This window comes from Sinocyclocheilus anshuiensis, unplaced genomic scaffold (assembly GCF_001515605.1).
Source record: "Sinocyclocheilus anshuiensis isolate Anshui unplaced genomic scaffold, SAMN03320099.WGS_v1.1 scaffold447, whole genome shotgun sequence".
In the NCBI taxonomy this organism is placed as follows: Eukaryota; Metazoa; Chordata; class Actinopteri; order Cypriniformes; family Cyprinidae; genus Sinocyclocheilus; species Sinocyclocheilus anshuiensis.
The window spans coordinates 3,375,350-3,390,756 of NW_015552615.1; the positions used below are offsets into that span (position 1 = coordinate 3,375,350).

At 36.5% G+C, this 15,407-nt stretch overlaps 2 protein-coding genes across 3 annotated transcripts in view; both read left to right on the forward strand.

The window, feature by feature from the left end:
• LOC107666117 (retinoblastoma-like protein 1) overlaps window positions 1–9,787 on the forward strand; it is a 12,167-nt gene extending 2,380 nt beyond the window's left edge. Inside the window, exons 4-22 of one of the 2 annotated variants that reach the window (XM_016457275.1) lie at window positions 31–95; window positions 491–619; window positions 1,127–1,272; window positions 1,388–1,452; window positions 1,604–1,790; window positions 2,894–3,060; window positions 3,204–3,316; window positions 3,428–3,531; window positions 3,730–3,867; window positions 4,006–4,170; window positions 4,292–4,427; window positions 5,292–5,528; window positions 5,616–5,806; window positions 5,900–6,076; window positions 6,659–6,730; window positions 6,960–7,050; window positions 7,453–7,601; window positions 7,955–8,119; window positions 8,472–9,787. In XM_016457275.1, coding sequence (XP_016312761.1) covers window positions 31–95; window positions 491–619; window positions 1,127–1,272; window positions 1,388–1,452; window positions 1,604–1,790; window positions 2,894–3,060; window positions 3,204–3,316; window positions 3,428–3,531; window positions 3,730–3,867; window positions 4,006–4,170; window positions 4,292–4,427; window positions 5,292–5,528; window positions 5,616–5,806; window positions 5,900–6,076; window positions 6,659–6,730; window positions 6,960–7,050; window positions 7,453–7,601; window positions 7,955–8,119; window positions 8,472–8,642 — 2,668 coding nt within the window. In that variant the 3' untranslated portion in view covers window positions 8,643–9,787. The remainder of the gene's footprint in view (window positions 1–30; window positions 96–490; window positions 620–1,126; window positions 1,273–1,387; window positions 1,453–1,603; window positions 1,791–2,893; window positions 3,061–3,203; window positions 3,317–3,427; window positions 3,532–3,729; window positions 3,868–4,005; window positions 4,171–4,291; window positions 4,428–5,291; window positions 5,529–5,615; window positions 5,807–5,899; window positions 6,077–6,658; window positions 6,731–6,959; window positions 7,051–7,452; window positions 7,602–7,954; window positions 8,120–8,471) is intronic. The other variant, XM_016457276.1, reaches the window with a different exon arrangement.
• An 871-nt stretch (window positions 9,788–10,658) lies between these two features.
• LOC107666118 (uncharacterized) lies at window positions 10,659–14,405 on the forward strand. Its single transcript, XM_016457277.1, has 3 exons — window positions 10,659–11,244; window positions 12,114–12,435; window positions 13,521–14,405. Exons 1-3 carry the CDS (start codon window positions 10,749–10,751, stop codon window positions 13,789–13,791), a joined length of 1,089 nt encoding a protein of 362 aa, XP_016312763.1. The 5' UTR covers window positions 10,659–10,748; the 3' UTR covers window positions 13,792–14,405.
• The last annotated feature ends 1,002 nt before the right edge of the window (window positions 14,406–15,407 follow it).

Sequence of the window (15,407 nt, forward strand, 5' to 3'; positions counted from 1 at the left end):
TATATATAATTTTTTTTCTTTCTTTTGTAGGCGTCTTCCATGCCACATCAGTGACGTCTTCAAGTTCTGTTGGACTCTGTTTGTGTATACAAAAGGTAATTAGACTGAAAGAAGCCTTCCCTGTTTAAACTTAAGACCGTCAGTATGGTTTAGATAAGCCTACTTACACAGTCTGTCATATAATGCTATTAACTACGTAAAATAAAAAATCTGTTAATTATTTCACAGCCATAATGAATGAATAAATTGTGAAGGTTTACCATGAAACAAAAGTAAAAACCATGTATTTTTAAAAGTTTTGGGATTGGTAAGATTTTTAAATGTTTTTGAAGGATTTTTAAATGATGACTCCAAACTTTTGAACAGTAGTGTATTTTTTACATATGTGCATCTCTAATTCTGAATGATTTGGCAAAAGTTTCTGGTTGACTTATCTTAAGCGTTCTGAATGCTAAAGTAAACTCATGACATGATGTCTGCTTTATTTCAGGTAATTTCCGTATGATTGGAGATGACCTGGTCAACTCCTATCACCTCCTGCTCTGCTGTCTGGACCTGGTGTTTTGCAACGCTCTCATGTGTTCCAACAAGAAAGATCTCGTCAATCAATACTTCAGAGGTAAAACTCCCTTCGTCTCGCTGTGAGAGAATGTTTCCTTGATTAATTGTTGATTTTCTGTTTACAAGTCATTATCCTTGAGAAGGCAGACAGAGTTACAAGTGAGTCCATTGATTGCATTAGAGGAGTTACTTGCAAGGCAGTGCACTTAGTTTTGGAATATTGACTGAATATGTGAAGTTGTAGTTAATTTAAAACACTACAACTTATATCTGTTCATCAATGACCCAATGAAATAATTTGAGATCTGTTTTCTTTCCCGTATTATCTGTTGAAACAGGAACATGGGTCAGGCCACAGAACATCACAGTTATATCACAATAACACTGTTTCAGTCTACTTGTTGTAATCAGCGTTTAGGAGTATATTAGTATACAGATGCCGCAATTTAGGACTGAAATATGAACTGAAAACTTTTTTCATTGAAAAATATTAATTTATGATCAGATTAGTAGGTTGCTTTGTTGTAAATGCTTCATTTATAGTCTTTTGCTCACCTCTCTTTAGGACTGCCGAAGGATACAGAAAACTTGGAAGAAATGCCCTGTGTCATTGACAAGTTGTGTGAGCTGCATGATGGGTTGGTGGTGGAGGCCAAAGGCATAAAGGAGCACTACTTCAAACCCTACATAAAGACACTATTTGAGAAAAAAGTGAGGAACACACACACACACTTTTACAACCAATCTACACTGCAAGAACATCATGATTGTTTACAGCTTGGTCATGCTTGCCATATTCTAAAAAATATTCCCTTATTTTTCTCAGATATTAAAAGGTGATGCTGAGACACTGACTGAATTACTGGATACCCCAAATTTCCAAGACAACAAGTAAGTATATGCCTTGAAATTTCTTTATACATTTTTTTTGTTCTTTTTGGCATTTCCAGCAATTTTGCATTTAAATAAAAAGATTAAAGCATAAAATGAAATGCCTTATTTCAATAAGTGCTTGTATGTGAATATTGTTTTTTTCCCCCAGTAAATCCATAAATCGTGAGTATGAGGAATATGTTTTGACTGTGGGGGATTTTGATGAGCGAGTGTTTTTGGGGGCCGACGCAGACGAGGAGATCGGCACACCTCGCAAGGCCACCGCTGAGCCTCCATCAGGTCAACTATCCGCCCGCATGCAGGTGGAGAACAACCTTCAGCAGCACTTTGAGAAGGTACTAAAGATTTCTTTCACTGCTGCCACATTAAAGTAACATTTATCATGCTAATTGTAGGGATGCAGCGATTTAACCGGTTTCACAATTAACTGCGCTTTAAAATGTCACGGTTAATTAATCGTAAAGCCTCCGCTACACCGAGTATTTTATTAATAAAAGTCACAGGGCAGGGTTCACTACAAGTTTGTGTCCTCGTGAATGTTTGTATGTGTGCACAGCGCGATCTCCAACAAGATTTTTTTTTTCCACCATGTTTCCAGTTTTCTGCCTCAGGTCCAAAGAAATGTAAAGAATGTACAAACTGAAAACACTAAATACTTTTGTGATCTATTTTCATTAGTTATTTTCAAAATGGAAATACTGACATGGATGTTTACAGAGCAGAGGTCACCTTTTTAATTCCAATTGGAAATATTTTGTTTGCCTTTATTATTATTATTATTATTATTTTGTGCTGTATTATTGGTTACTGTTATTTCTCTTTCTAAAGGCAGCAATAAATAACACTTTATTATCTAAAGAGTGTCCATGTGATTTTATACATTAATAATTTTGTGAAATGAATAAATGCATAATAATCGTCATAATCGTTGCACGACGTGAAGGCAAGATTGACGCGAAGCTACGGCTCGTTAACTCCGTATTCTGCCCACTTCAGATCAGACCGATGAAATAGTGTGGTAAGATCACATTTATTTGAATTAATTAATTATAACATTTAGCTACTATAAGTAATTATACGAGAGAGAGAGAGGTGACAGTTGCCCGTGTGAATTAGCCTACCTGCGTCTGTGCCTCTATAATCGTACCAACAAAATCTATAATCATTGCATCCCTAGCTAATTGTCAATCTTAGCCTGAAATATTACTCCAGTCTTCAGTGTCAAATGATCCTTCAGAATATGCTAATTGCTACTGAAGAAAAATTTATTATTATCATCATCAATGTTGAAAACTGTTATGCAGCTTAGTATTTCTGTGGAAACCATGATAAAATTTTCAGAATTCTTTGAATTTAATGTGTCCTTGCTGAATAAAAGTATTCTTTAAAAAAAGTCTTACTGACTCCAAACGTTTGCCTCATCCTGCTGTTTTTGCAGACGCGTTCCCTTGCTCCCTCTACACCTCTAACGGGTCGACGGTATCTGAAGGAGAAAGAGGTGCTGGTCACCCCCGTTTCCTCAGCTACCCAAAGTGTGAGTCGACTGCAGAGCATGGTGTCCGGCCTCCGAAATGCTCCAAGCGATGCTCTGGTCCACATCTTTAAGTAAGTATCTGCCAAAATCAAACCACCCACAAATAGAAATTAGACATGATATGCATGTGCATCCAAGTATGCATGATGGCCCTCAGTCTTTAGTCTGTTTTCTTAGAGTTTTTAAGAATTTTATTTTCACCATGTTTTTATAGTTCCTGCTCTCGAAATCCTACTGAATCCATTCTGAACCGAGTGAAGACCATGGGAGAGAGGTTTAAACAGGCCTACACCAAACCCACAGATGACCTGCCAGGAGCACATATGAGTCAGATATACTGCACATCAAAAAAACAAAACAAAAAGATGTTTAATTTAGGCGACTGTTATGAAAGCCTCATATTTCATCTTGTAAGTAAGTGCTGGTTCTTGTGTGTAGATTTTGCAGAGAATCGTCTGAAGCTGGCGGAGATCTTGTACTTTAAGATCCTGGAGAATATCATGACTCAAGAGATGAAGAGATTACAAGGGAAAGACATGGCGGTAAGTCAGTGTAACTGCTAAACTTGATAAATGCACTAGTAAAAACCATTCGCCCTGATGCCAAATAATGTGTATTTATCACCAAACCGAAAGAGGAAAATGGATTTTTGCCAGATGTTATTTTTGTGTTTTATATCAACAGCTCTTACTTTCTGCTTTTTGTCTTGCCTCTTCCTCTCTTCTCCTGATCTCTATCAGGTCCTGTTGGAGCAGGAGGTGCTCCATTGTTCCCTGTTGGCGTGCTGTCTGGAGGTGGTGCTTTTTGCGTACAGCTCTCAAAGAACATTCCCCTGGATACTAGAAATCTTTCAGATCCCACCATTCTACTTTTACAAGGTACAGAACGGTGTACTATTGCATCACGTTGCAGTAGATTTTGAGGTCTACAGAAATAAATCACAACAAACTGTTAAGTCCTTTAAAGAAAACTGTTTATTTTGAAGTACTAAAGCAAATGTACATGCGTTTGTGTAGGTGATTGAGGTGTTCATCCGCTCCGAGGAGGGTTTGTCCCGAGACATGGTGAAGCATTTGAACAGTATAGAAGAGCAGGTGCTGGAAAGCAAAGCCTGGACCAGAGACTCGGCCCTGTGGACAGCACTCAATAACGCTAATAATAAAGTCCCCACTGTAGAAGAGGTACATGCATACACGCGCACACAAAACCACTTTATAGGGTGAATTTATTGTAAAATTTTAAATAGGATAGTTGAGGACAATTAAATGACAGAATATAACCTGTTTTGTATTTGATTCTTAGGTGAATTTTCCCAGTAATTTTGACACGGGCAACAATGCAGGCGGTCCCACTCACCTCCCATTGGTGGCGCTATCTCCCATCATCCACCCTCGCATCAGGGAGGTCCGCACAGGCCTGGGCTCCAGCGCACGCAAAGGTGCCACACATCTCAAAATAAGGCTAGACTATGAGACTCCATGAATGTGTATAATATTAAAGGAGAGGGACATTCCAGAGAGCGTTTGAACAAAAATGATTAGGAATATATTTGGTCCATTTACCATTTTAAAATGCATACATTAATGCATATATGAAATATTCAAATGTTTTCATTTAGGTAACACTTTAAAATAAGGTCCATTAGTTGGCATTATTTAATGCATTAACTAACAATGAGCAATACATTCTTACAGTATTTATTAATCTTTGTTAACGTTAGTTCATGTTAGCTCACGGCCATTAATTAATATTGACGGATACAACTTTGAACTTTAGCAATGTGTTAGTAAACATTGAAATTAATATTAACTGAGATTAATAAATGCTTTATACGTATTTTTAATTGTTAGTTCCTGTTAACTAATGTTAAGAAATGGAACCTTATTGTAAATTGCTACCTTTTGTAAAATTATTTGGAAGCATACAGATGACCTCAAAGCAGAACAGAAATGCACTAAAAAAGGCAAAAAATTCTTAATTGTTTTTATTATTCATCTTATTTTTACTCCTTCAGACCTGATTTTTTTTTTCACATAGCAAAAAAAAAGACTGTGACTGAAGTAACATAATACATTTTAACCATATGTATGAACTAGAGTGTAAACAGTTTTGAAAAGAATATTCTTACTGTAGCAATGAGCAATGCAATAATAATGTAGAAAAAGATGGTTAGACGAAATGTCAAACTTTTTAAATCTTTTTGTGGCTTGCAGTGGATGAATCTATTTGTTTATATGTCTGTGTGTTTCTTTGAATATTGAATAAGATGTACTCGTATGGATAATATTTCTTTCTCTCTTAGACTTCCCTCAGTCTCCCATCTATCTCCACGACCGCTACAGCTCACCTGCAGCCGGCAGCGCTAAGAGACGCTTGTTTGGTGACGATCCTCCACCACAGTCCCCAGTAAAAAGAATCTCAGTCACTCCCATCAAAATCATTCCCAACAGCACAGAACACAACCAGAACACCACAGCCACAACGACTGTCCTCTCCATGGCCACCGGAAACGGCCAGCAGCTCACCATTCCACTGCCGGGTACCACTTTTGTTTCTTGTTGACATTTATTTGATATACGCAAAAAAAACACAGTTTTTGTTGACGTGATGGTTCCTCATCCTTCAGTGGTAAAGAACGAGACGGGCGGCATCACAGTCATCCAAATTCAGGCCAGTGATATGAGCCCCCTCACCGCTCAATTCTTACTGACGGCCTCCCCCAGCCGAACCGCAGCTCCACCCGCCAGCTCCGATGCACAGCCTCCGGCCATCAACAGACCCCGCCGCACTGGATCCCTCGCCCTCTTCTTCAGGAAGGTGAGGAAATGTGTGCTGGGCTTTTTTACACCTGCTCTTGAATGAAGATCTTTGTTAGTGGAAGTGCATATATGCTGTTGCTTGTCCATTCAGGTGTATCATTTAGCCAGCGTGCGTCTGCGAGACCTGTGTCTGAAGCTGGATATCTCATCAGAGCTGCGAGGGAAGATCTGGACGTGTTTTGAGCACTCGCTGCTGCACTGCACTGACCTGATGAAGGACAGGCACCTGGACCAGCTGCTGCTCTGTGCCGTCTACATTATATCAAAGGTACGGCTTTTCAAATGTGGAGAGAAGGGCTACTGCAACGCTGTTGTGCCGAGTTACAGCAAGAACTACACTACCTTTCAAATGTTAGTGTCCAAGATTTTTTTAATGTTTTTTTTGTTTGTTTGTTTTGTTTTTCAAATAAAGTTTTCTCACCAAGGCATGGGTACACACTTGCACTTATTTATATACATTTATATTTGTAGTAAAAATACAGACATATTGTGAAATATTATTACAATTTTAAAAAAGTGTTTTCTATTTTAATATATTTCAAAGTGTAATTGTGTAAATATTCCTGTGATGCAAAGCTGAATTTTCAGCATCATTACTCCAGTCTTAAGTGTCACATGATACTTCAGAAATCATTTTAATATACTGATTTGCTAAAAAAAAAAAAAAAAAAACATTTCCTATTATTATCAATGTTAAAAACAGTCCTTGCTTAATAAAAAAATGTACTTCTTTAAAAAAAATATTGACTCAAACTTTTGCTTGTGTATATTAAGCAGAATTATCTCTTGTGATTTTCATTTCAATTTTTTTTTTAAATTTTTTTTTTGGACTTGTTTGCTTTTTTTGCAGATCACAAAAGAAGAGCACACTTTTCAGGACATTATGAAATGCTACCGAACCCAACCTCAAGCCAACAGTCACGTGAGTATCAACAATCTTAGTCTTTCCAAACCTGCAACTGTTACAGTTTTTTTTGTTGTTGTTGTTTGTGCATGTGCTTAATGTGGAAATGCACATAAATGTCAAAGGTACACAATGTCTGTTCGCTCCAGCTTCCTTATGTCAAAAACCTTGGAGTTTGAACTATGATGACAGCACATATGAGGCTTTGGTGTCCAGCATCTACAACATCTTGTTGGTGTGTTTGTAGGTGTACCGCAGTGTTTTACTGAAGAGGCGTCCCAGAGAGCAGCAGACAGATGAGAACATGGAAGTGGATCCGCCGGCAGAACAGTGTAAGGATAATGTCCTAAATGTTTCTTTATCCTTTTTTTTTTCTAATGCACAATATATTACTGAAGAAAATTTACCAGTTTCCACAAAAATATTACACACTGTTGGTGTTTCCTGAGCTGCAAATCATCATATTAGAATGATTTCTGACGGATCATGTGACATTTAAGATACTTTGTGACACTAATGATGCTGAAAATTCAGCTGTGCATCACAGGAATAAATTACATTTTAAAATATATACAAATAGAAACTATATTCAGCCTTGGTGAGCAGAAGAGACTTCTTTCAAAAACATAGTTACCAATCCCAAACTTTTGAATGTGTGTGTAATGTATACCTATTTAATTTTGATGTTTTTTTTTTTTTTGCATTTTAAAATATTTTTATTTATTTGTTTGTGTTTACAGCCAATGAGAGGACGGAACAGGCAAACACAACAGAGGCTGACAGCGAATCAGAGGAAAGAGGAGACCTCATCCAGTTCTACAACTCTGTTTATGTGCTAAAGATGAAATCATTCGCTCTCAAATATGCACATTCCACACTTGATAACAAGGTTGGTGTATTACTTTGTTTCTTTTGAAAATTGTCTTTTAATAACCTTTTTTTTTTTTTTTTTTTATATTTTGAAAAAATATCGGCAAGTACCGAAAATAAAAGTATCGGTATCGGGCGAGTACTGGAAAACGTGTTATCGGTGCATCCCTAATTTGAATTAAACAACAACAAAAAAGCATTTTGGTAGATTTATTCTTTAGATGACATATCATCTATAAAATATAGAGAAAATACATTTTATACGCCATTTTTAGAAATATTTTAAGTGAAACGGCATTAATAACCTTTTTTTTTTTTTTTTTGATAATTTGGAAAAAGTATTTGACTCTTTCTCCCTCTTTCTCTATAAAGATGGAGGCTCCTCCGTTATCTCCGTTCCCGTCGGTTCGCGCTCAGCCTCTCTCTCCTCGCCGTGTATCTCAGAGACACTCCATCTTTGTCTCTCCTCATAAAAACTGCTCAAGTCTCACACCCAGTACTGCCTACACGTACAAGTTCACTGGCAGCCCATCAAAGGTTAGTCAAACTACAGGATGTCACAAGCATCAACAGTAATAATTCCCTTAACGGAATATTTAATTAAAAATTTTAACTTGTAGTAATTTACACATCCACGTCACTCCAAATCCGTATGACTGACTTCTGTGGAACACAAAAGAAGGTGTTCTGAAGAATGTCCATATACAATGAAATACACACAATGCAACTGGGTATTATCATAGTCAGTATAACTGATCGTTACATTTTTATTCAATTAAAAATCAGTTAATTCCAATTTTGTGTCTTTTTACATTTGAATGCTCACACTGTAAGTTTTTCCAGTTATAGTTGTGGATCTAAAAACCTTCTGCTTCCTGTTTCTTTTCAGGAGCTGAGTGACATAAACCAGATGATCCGTCAGGGTGGGGTGAGCAAGAAGCGGGCGTTCACCATGGAAGGTGATGAGACCGAGTCTCCATCTAAATGCCTGCGGCAAGAGAACGATGACGTGCTGCTCAAACGCCTGCAGGATGTGGTCAGCGAGAGAGCGAGTCTCTAAGCTGTGGGATGCCCAGTCTCCTTACAGACCCAATATAAAGCCAAAAACTCTTCCTATGTGCTGCTCAACGACTCCAGGATGTAAAGAGATGCGACAATCAGTCTCTTATCTGTTCAGAATCGAGCACATTAATTATGTCACCGAACAATAGCAAAGCCAAAAACCATCACGCGTTATCATGACAAGATTATTATTTTTTTATATCACACCAGGATTTCTGAATATCAGGGAGATGGGTATAAACTTAATCGATTTATACCGAATCATGTATCATGCTTTCATAATGAATAATTTCTTACGTTATTACAGAGGTATTCTGTAGCTGTTGTTTTCTCAATCGAGTGTCACGTGACTATCGTTTTTGCAGTAGAATCTCCCATAATCTCCCAGATATATTAGTATATTTTTATTGTATTTTAATCAAGTTATTTACTGGCACAATGCACTGGGCAAATGTAATCTTTTTTTCTTTTTGTTTTGATTTTTGTGTTTTTGGTGAACCTGCCAATGGTCGTATCAAAGTCCCGCAGCCATCCTGCAGATCCTCTGTGCAGTTTTATATTTAGATGTGTGGTATCTACACCTCTCAATTAATTGTAATATTTCTCTCTAAAGTTTCGTGTATTTTCTCAAAACAGTGTTCTGTTTCCTGAAATGGTCATGTTTACAGTGCATTTAACAATATCTTGCTCATGTGGTGTACAAATAACTTTTTCCAACACTGTTTGTTTAACAGTGATACAGGTATAATTGTATTATTTGGTTCAGCTCATGTTATTTCATTGACATTTATTGGTCACATGCTCGATGAGGTGGAAGTGAAATGGGGTTTTCTTTGAATCATATGATCAGTGCTATAGCTAGCTGTATCTGTATTTCTCAGTATTGTCGGTTAATTTGGGATTGCAGTTTTATTCTTGTACAAATGTTTATTTTATCCATTATGTTCTCTTGCCTTCATCTAACTCTATCTCTGATGTCCAACACTGTTGATCTCTTTGCAGTTGGTGCTTTGTATATTCTCTGAAATGCTTATTTTATGTTTGTTTATACAAACTCCATATTTTAAGCTTAGAAATAATTCTCTGCATTGTTTTTCCACAAAATAATGCCTTTGTACTTTTTTTTTTTTTCTTTCCATTGACTGTTTGTAGTTTAGCTTTATTGTATTGTTGGTTTGATCAATCAGCTGTTGGTCAGTTCTGCAGTGAGTGCCTTAGCATGTACATAATAAAACCTTTTATCAATTCTCAAAGAATTTTTTTCCTTATTAGGACTTGACGCTGCACTTGCATTAGAAGATATGATTAGACACTGTTTTTAGCTCATTTCTCCAGTTCTGATCTAAAAATGTAGAATACTTGTGTTATGGAGGAATCGGATCCAAGTACAAGCCTAAGTTGGATAAGACAGTTGACAATTGAAAGTTTTAATTATGTGCAAGTGAAATTGCACAATTATGTGCAATTTCTGCACAATGACCCTGAGATAGGATATCAATTATGTATTTATTTATTGACCACTTAAGCTCACTTCAACACGTTTATTGAATGGCTTTGGTCTTAATTTTGTTACTAAAATGTGACCCTGGACACAAAACCAGTCATAAGTAACAGGTATATTTGTAGCAATAGCCAACAATACATCGTATGGGTCAAAATGATCGAATTTTCTTTTATGCCAAAAATCATTAGGATATTCTGTCCTATCCTAACAAACCATACATCAATAGAAATCTAATTCATACAGCTTTCAGAAGATGTATAAATCGCACTTTCAAAAAATTGACCCTTATGACTGATTTTGTGGTCCAGGCTCACAAATATGTCTACTACGTTGTAATTGAAAATCAATATAAAAACCATAACTGTCCAAAATCTCTCGTTACTTTCCATAAAGTGCATGATGGTGTACCATTCATTACATACGGAAAAATGAGCGCTTTATGACATTTGAAGTAACTTTCGGACGCACTGACGCTAGAGGGCTGCCGCGGCCAGCGACTCTGAGCCAATCACAAAGCTCAGACCGAGTGACGCACATACGTCAAGTACTCGCAGGCCTACGTGACGCGCGAGCGGAGAATCAACTGATGCTGCTGTGTAAATGAACTCTTTACGTGATTTTCCAAGATTTCCGCGCCGCGAAATGTATGAAGAAATGTCAGTAGAAAGAAACTGGACGGACACCGAGACGAGGGCGCTGCTGTACATCCGACAGGACGAAGAAATCAGTAGGCAAATCAGCGGAACGGTTCGCGACTCTCTTATTTACGCTGAAATATCAAGGCTGCTGCGGACGCAAGGGATCCACAGAACCAAGCGACAGGTCACCACCAAACTGAAAACACTCAAGCAGAAGTTCCTTAAAATACACGAGCATCACAAAAACAACGGCCACGGCAGAGTGTACTGGAATTACTATGATCTCTGCAAGTCCATCTGGGGCAGCAACCGCTCCACAGACGCTTTAACAGTTCATAATAACGTCAAACTCGAAGAGCCTCAGAGTACATCCATCGAGGACGCGAGAAACGAGAGCAGATCCACAGACATCGAGGTGTCAGTCGGTCATGAAGAGGAGACGGATGACATGACAGACGGTGTGTTATTAATGTGTCAAATAGAAAGATGTGCTACTTTATGGCCACATGACTTCACTTGCATCTTCACTGCATTTCGCGTACTACAAATATAGTATGCGAAACGGTGTGCAGTATACACGACCAAAGCTGTGCAAACATTGATGTAAAATCACCTAATTTGCATGATAATTTGTTCTATAATATTTTTGTATTTACAACAAATAAGTCAAGGGGAGGCTGTTTCAAATACAATACCTGCTTTATGCTTACTACTCCATACACAGTATGTACAGTTTTATTTAAAGTAGCTTGTAACAATGTAGTATGTTACTAATGTTAACAGTATGCAACTACCTTTTTGTTATACTACCTTATTTGCATGTTTAATTCCACAGGTAATGAATGTCCAGTTATCATCATCTTTACAAGACATAAAATAGTCATTTAGCATTTTTAATAATATTACAGTGTTTTAAAATACAGTTTGAATACAGTTTGAATAATTAAAAAGATCTTATTCAAAATTTGCAAATCAGACATCAGTTTTTTTTATGCTTTGTAGCTTAAAATGGGACAATTGTTGATTTAACTCAAGGTTTCATGAGTTGATAAAAAGCTAGTGATTGATTAAATCATAAACATGTCAATTTAAAAGTAAGTAAAACACTTAGTAAAATGTTGTTACCATTTTAACAATAAAATTAAAATATTTTGTTTGCCTGCATGGTCATGTGATCATTAAATATGTTTTGACATAGTGTTTAATGATTGAAATATTCATTTGAAAATATTTTAAGTCAAGGGGTGACAAAAATATTTGGGAATCCCTACTTTACCTGAACATGAATGGTGATGTACATAACTGACTACTGTGTTCATATTTTTAGTTGTTGCTCAACCTGTGAGGAAGAAGGCCAAAAAACATTCCATTAGCGACTCTGTGAGAGATCAAGAACCTCTCCATGTGCAAAACCAGAGGGAGTATGAGGAACACTTGCGAAGGGAAGCCAGAGAAGAGCAGAAGGAGGAACGAGCGAGTCTTATGGCCATGTGGAAGGAGATGATGGAGTTTCAAGGGAACCTCTTGAAGGAGTTTATTCAGCGCCCATCTCTGCCTTCACTTCCATCTTACCACAGACATGCTCTTCACAACCAAGGACGCTCAAGTTTTCCAAGCACTAGCTACATGGCACCGTACGACTCGCCAGGGTATGAGCACAAACCTCTGATGACAAGTTTTGTTTCCTAGTTACACTCGAATCAATAAGTCGTGTCCAACTCGGCATGATAATGTTGTCAAAAAGTTATTTTAGTATTATATTATTAAAAAACTACATTAGTATATACATTTTGAATTAGGGTTAATTTTATATTTAAAATAAGTTTCAGATTTATTTCAATCAGTCACCACTGATAAGCTACCACTAAATATTGTAGAAACTTAATTTGCTGTAAAGTTGCTTTGCAACGATTTGTATCGTGAAAAGCGCTATACAAATAAGCTTTAACTGAATTGAATTGAATCAGCATTGTTTAATAATAATAATAATAATCTTGAATAAGTAATAGTAACATAAACAAAAGTGTGGACATTTTGTATTTTCCTATTTTGACGTTTTTTGGCAAAAAAAAAAAAAATTGGTGTAATTTTGCAGATTCAAATGTTAAAAGATGTGTTGAAGTGATTTTTCACCCTCATGTCATTCCCGATCTGTATGCTGTTAATGTCATTTATTTTTTGTAATTTTATCTCTTGATAATGATCTTTGTTTTTAAAAATAGCAACAAAGATGCAAATAAACAACTGAGCAATACAATATAAGAAAAATACATTTTGGATTTACAATTTTCAAGTACATTAGTTCTATTCAACAGTAGCATTCAAGTAAGAAATTGAAAAATCGAATGTAAAAAGGAAACACTGCCTAATTCATTCACTGTATGAATTAAATAAACATTGATTCTTATTAAAGCTACTAAAGTTATTCACTAAAGATCAGAGAACTATTTGTCTTTTGTTTGATTAACATTAACGACACAGACAGCAGCAGGTATATTAGGCAGCTGTCACTTTAAGACCTAATGCACAAATCCAGTACATTGATACACATACGATTTTCTCCCGTTTACATTCACTTAAGACATAACTGACTGTGTTTATGTGAATACTCCCCTAAGATAGGTATTTTGACATCACTTTGTATGTATTTGATCATGAAAGAGAACTGAATTCAGCCTGTGTGTATATCTGACAATCACCATTTTGCTAATTTAACAACTTTGCCCTTTCACAGAACTGAAACTGAGAATGAAAGTGCAATCTCACACGAGGAAGAGGAGGAGGAGAAATATGTTATTCCAGCTGAGACTGCACCCGTGTTGGACGTTCAGCCTGTTAACCGTGCAAACGACAGCCAATCAAACACAGCAGAGACTGATTCAGCAGGAAAGAGCGATCTGGAGATGTCTGTGCTACGCAGACAGGAAATAGTCTTACAGCTTCAGGAAGAATACTACTCACTCAAAATCAAGTATCTGAAACACAAGATGGCCAAGGATCCATGACAGAACGCTAAAGAGGAGTGTTAACTGTTCTGCTCTTTCAAGCTGTGAAAACTTGCTTTGCGAATGTAGATGTTCTCAGCTGGACTGTGGAAAATATCAATGTGTAGTTGTCTGTGCACCTCATATCCCTTGTAGTTCATATTACATATTTTGACCAGTAGATGGCAAGGTGGTTACTTCATATTTTTCCTGGTGTCTATAGACATGTCCAAGAGAAATCAACAGGTAGGTCTAGGTTTTTCTTTAAATATGCGAATATTTATAAGCATTTGCTCATTTTCATGGCAGTTTACCAGCAGTTATTGGTTTTTGGGACATTATTTTGCAAAATTCTCCCCATTTTCTCCACTAAACGTTACTGGGCTTATTATAAATGATTCATTGGTTTGTTATGTAACACCCACTTTCACAATCAATTCCTGATGGATAACAGTCTTGCTCTACCTTTAATTTTTTTCCATTTAAGGTTCTGTTTTGCACATTACAGCAGTAAAATGTGTTGCAAATACATTTTAATGTTGACTATAGGAAGTAACGTGAGCTGGACATTACTCTCCTAATGTGGAGTATGTCTGTTACCATTATTTTTCATTAAATGAATGAAAGCCATTGAGTCCGATACATAGTATTTAAAAAACTAAATCAAAAGCAAAAGTCTTGGTCGCACTTTATTTTAATGTCCAATTCTCACCATTAACTACGACTGTTGCCTCAATAAACTCCTAATTTGCTGCTTATTATTAGTTATTAAGGTAGTTAAGTTTAGGTATTGATTAGGGATGTAGAATATGGTCGTGCAGAATATGTGCTTTATAAATATAAATAAACAGCCAACATGTTAATAATAAGCATGCTAATGAGCACTAGTTAATAGTGAGAATTGGTCCCTGTACAAAAGTGTTACTAAAATCTTTTTTAAAGAATTGTTTAAAAGCAGGGATTCCTAGCCTAGTTTTGTTAGTAAAATCCCTTTAAACTAAACTATTTTCTTGAGATTTAAATTTATTTGATAAATATTTCAGTTAATATTTCAAAACATTTGCATGCTCATGGTTCTTCGATGTCAGTTAATGGTCACATGGCATGTAGGTAAACAAATAAAATATATTTTTTAAATAATTGTTTTATTTGGATTCGTTTCATTGTAAAGTTATTTATTTATTTACATTTTTTTTTTTATAAATAATGGCTTTTCATTATCTCTCAACCCTGCACTCTAAAAAATGCTGGGTTAAATACAACCCAGTGCTGGGTAAAATAGGGACAAACCCAGCAATTGGGCTGTTTTGACCCAGCGGTTGGGTTAAATGTTTAACCCAACCTTCTGGGTAGTAACCCAACCGCTGGGTCAAAACAACCCAATTGCTGGGTTTGTCCCTATTTTACCCAGCACTTGGTTGTATTTAACCCAGCATTTTTTAGAGTGTGTGCAGTTCCTTTGTGAACCCCAGACTGGGAAATGGTTCAATCAAACAAAAACAAAAAAAAGGGTTGTTCTGAAGCCTAATGCTGTTGTTTGTTCTGTACACAGCTCTTACAACATCTGTCAAGCTTTAAAAGGGACCAAAAATGCCATAAAACTGCTTCATATAGAACTTTTAGGCTTATGTTAAAGC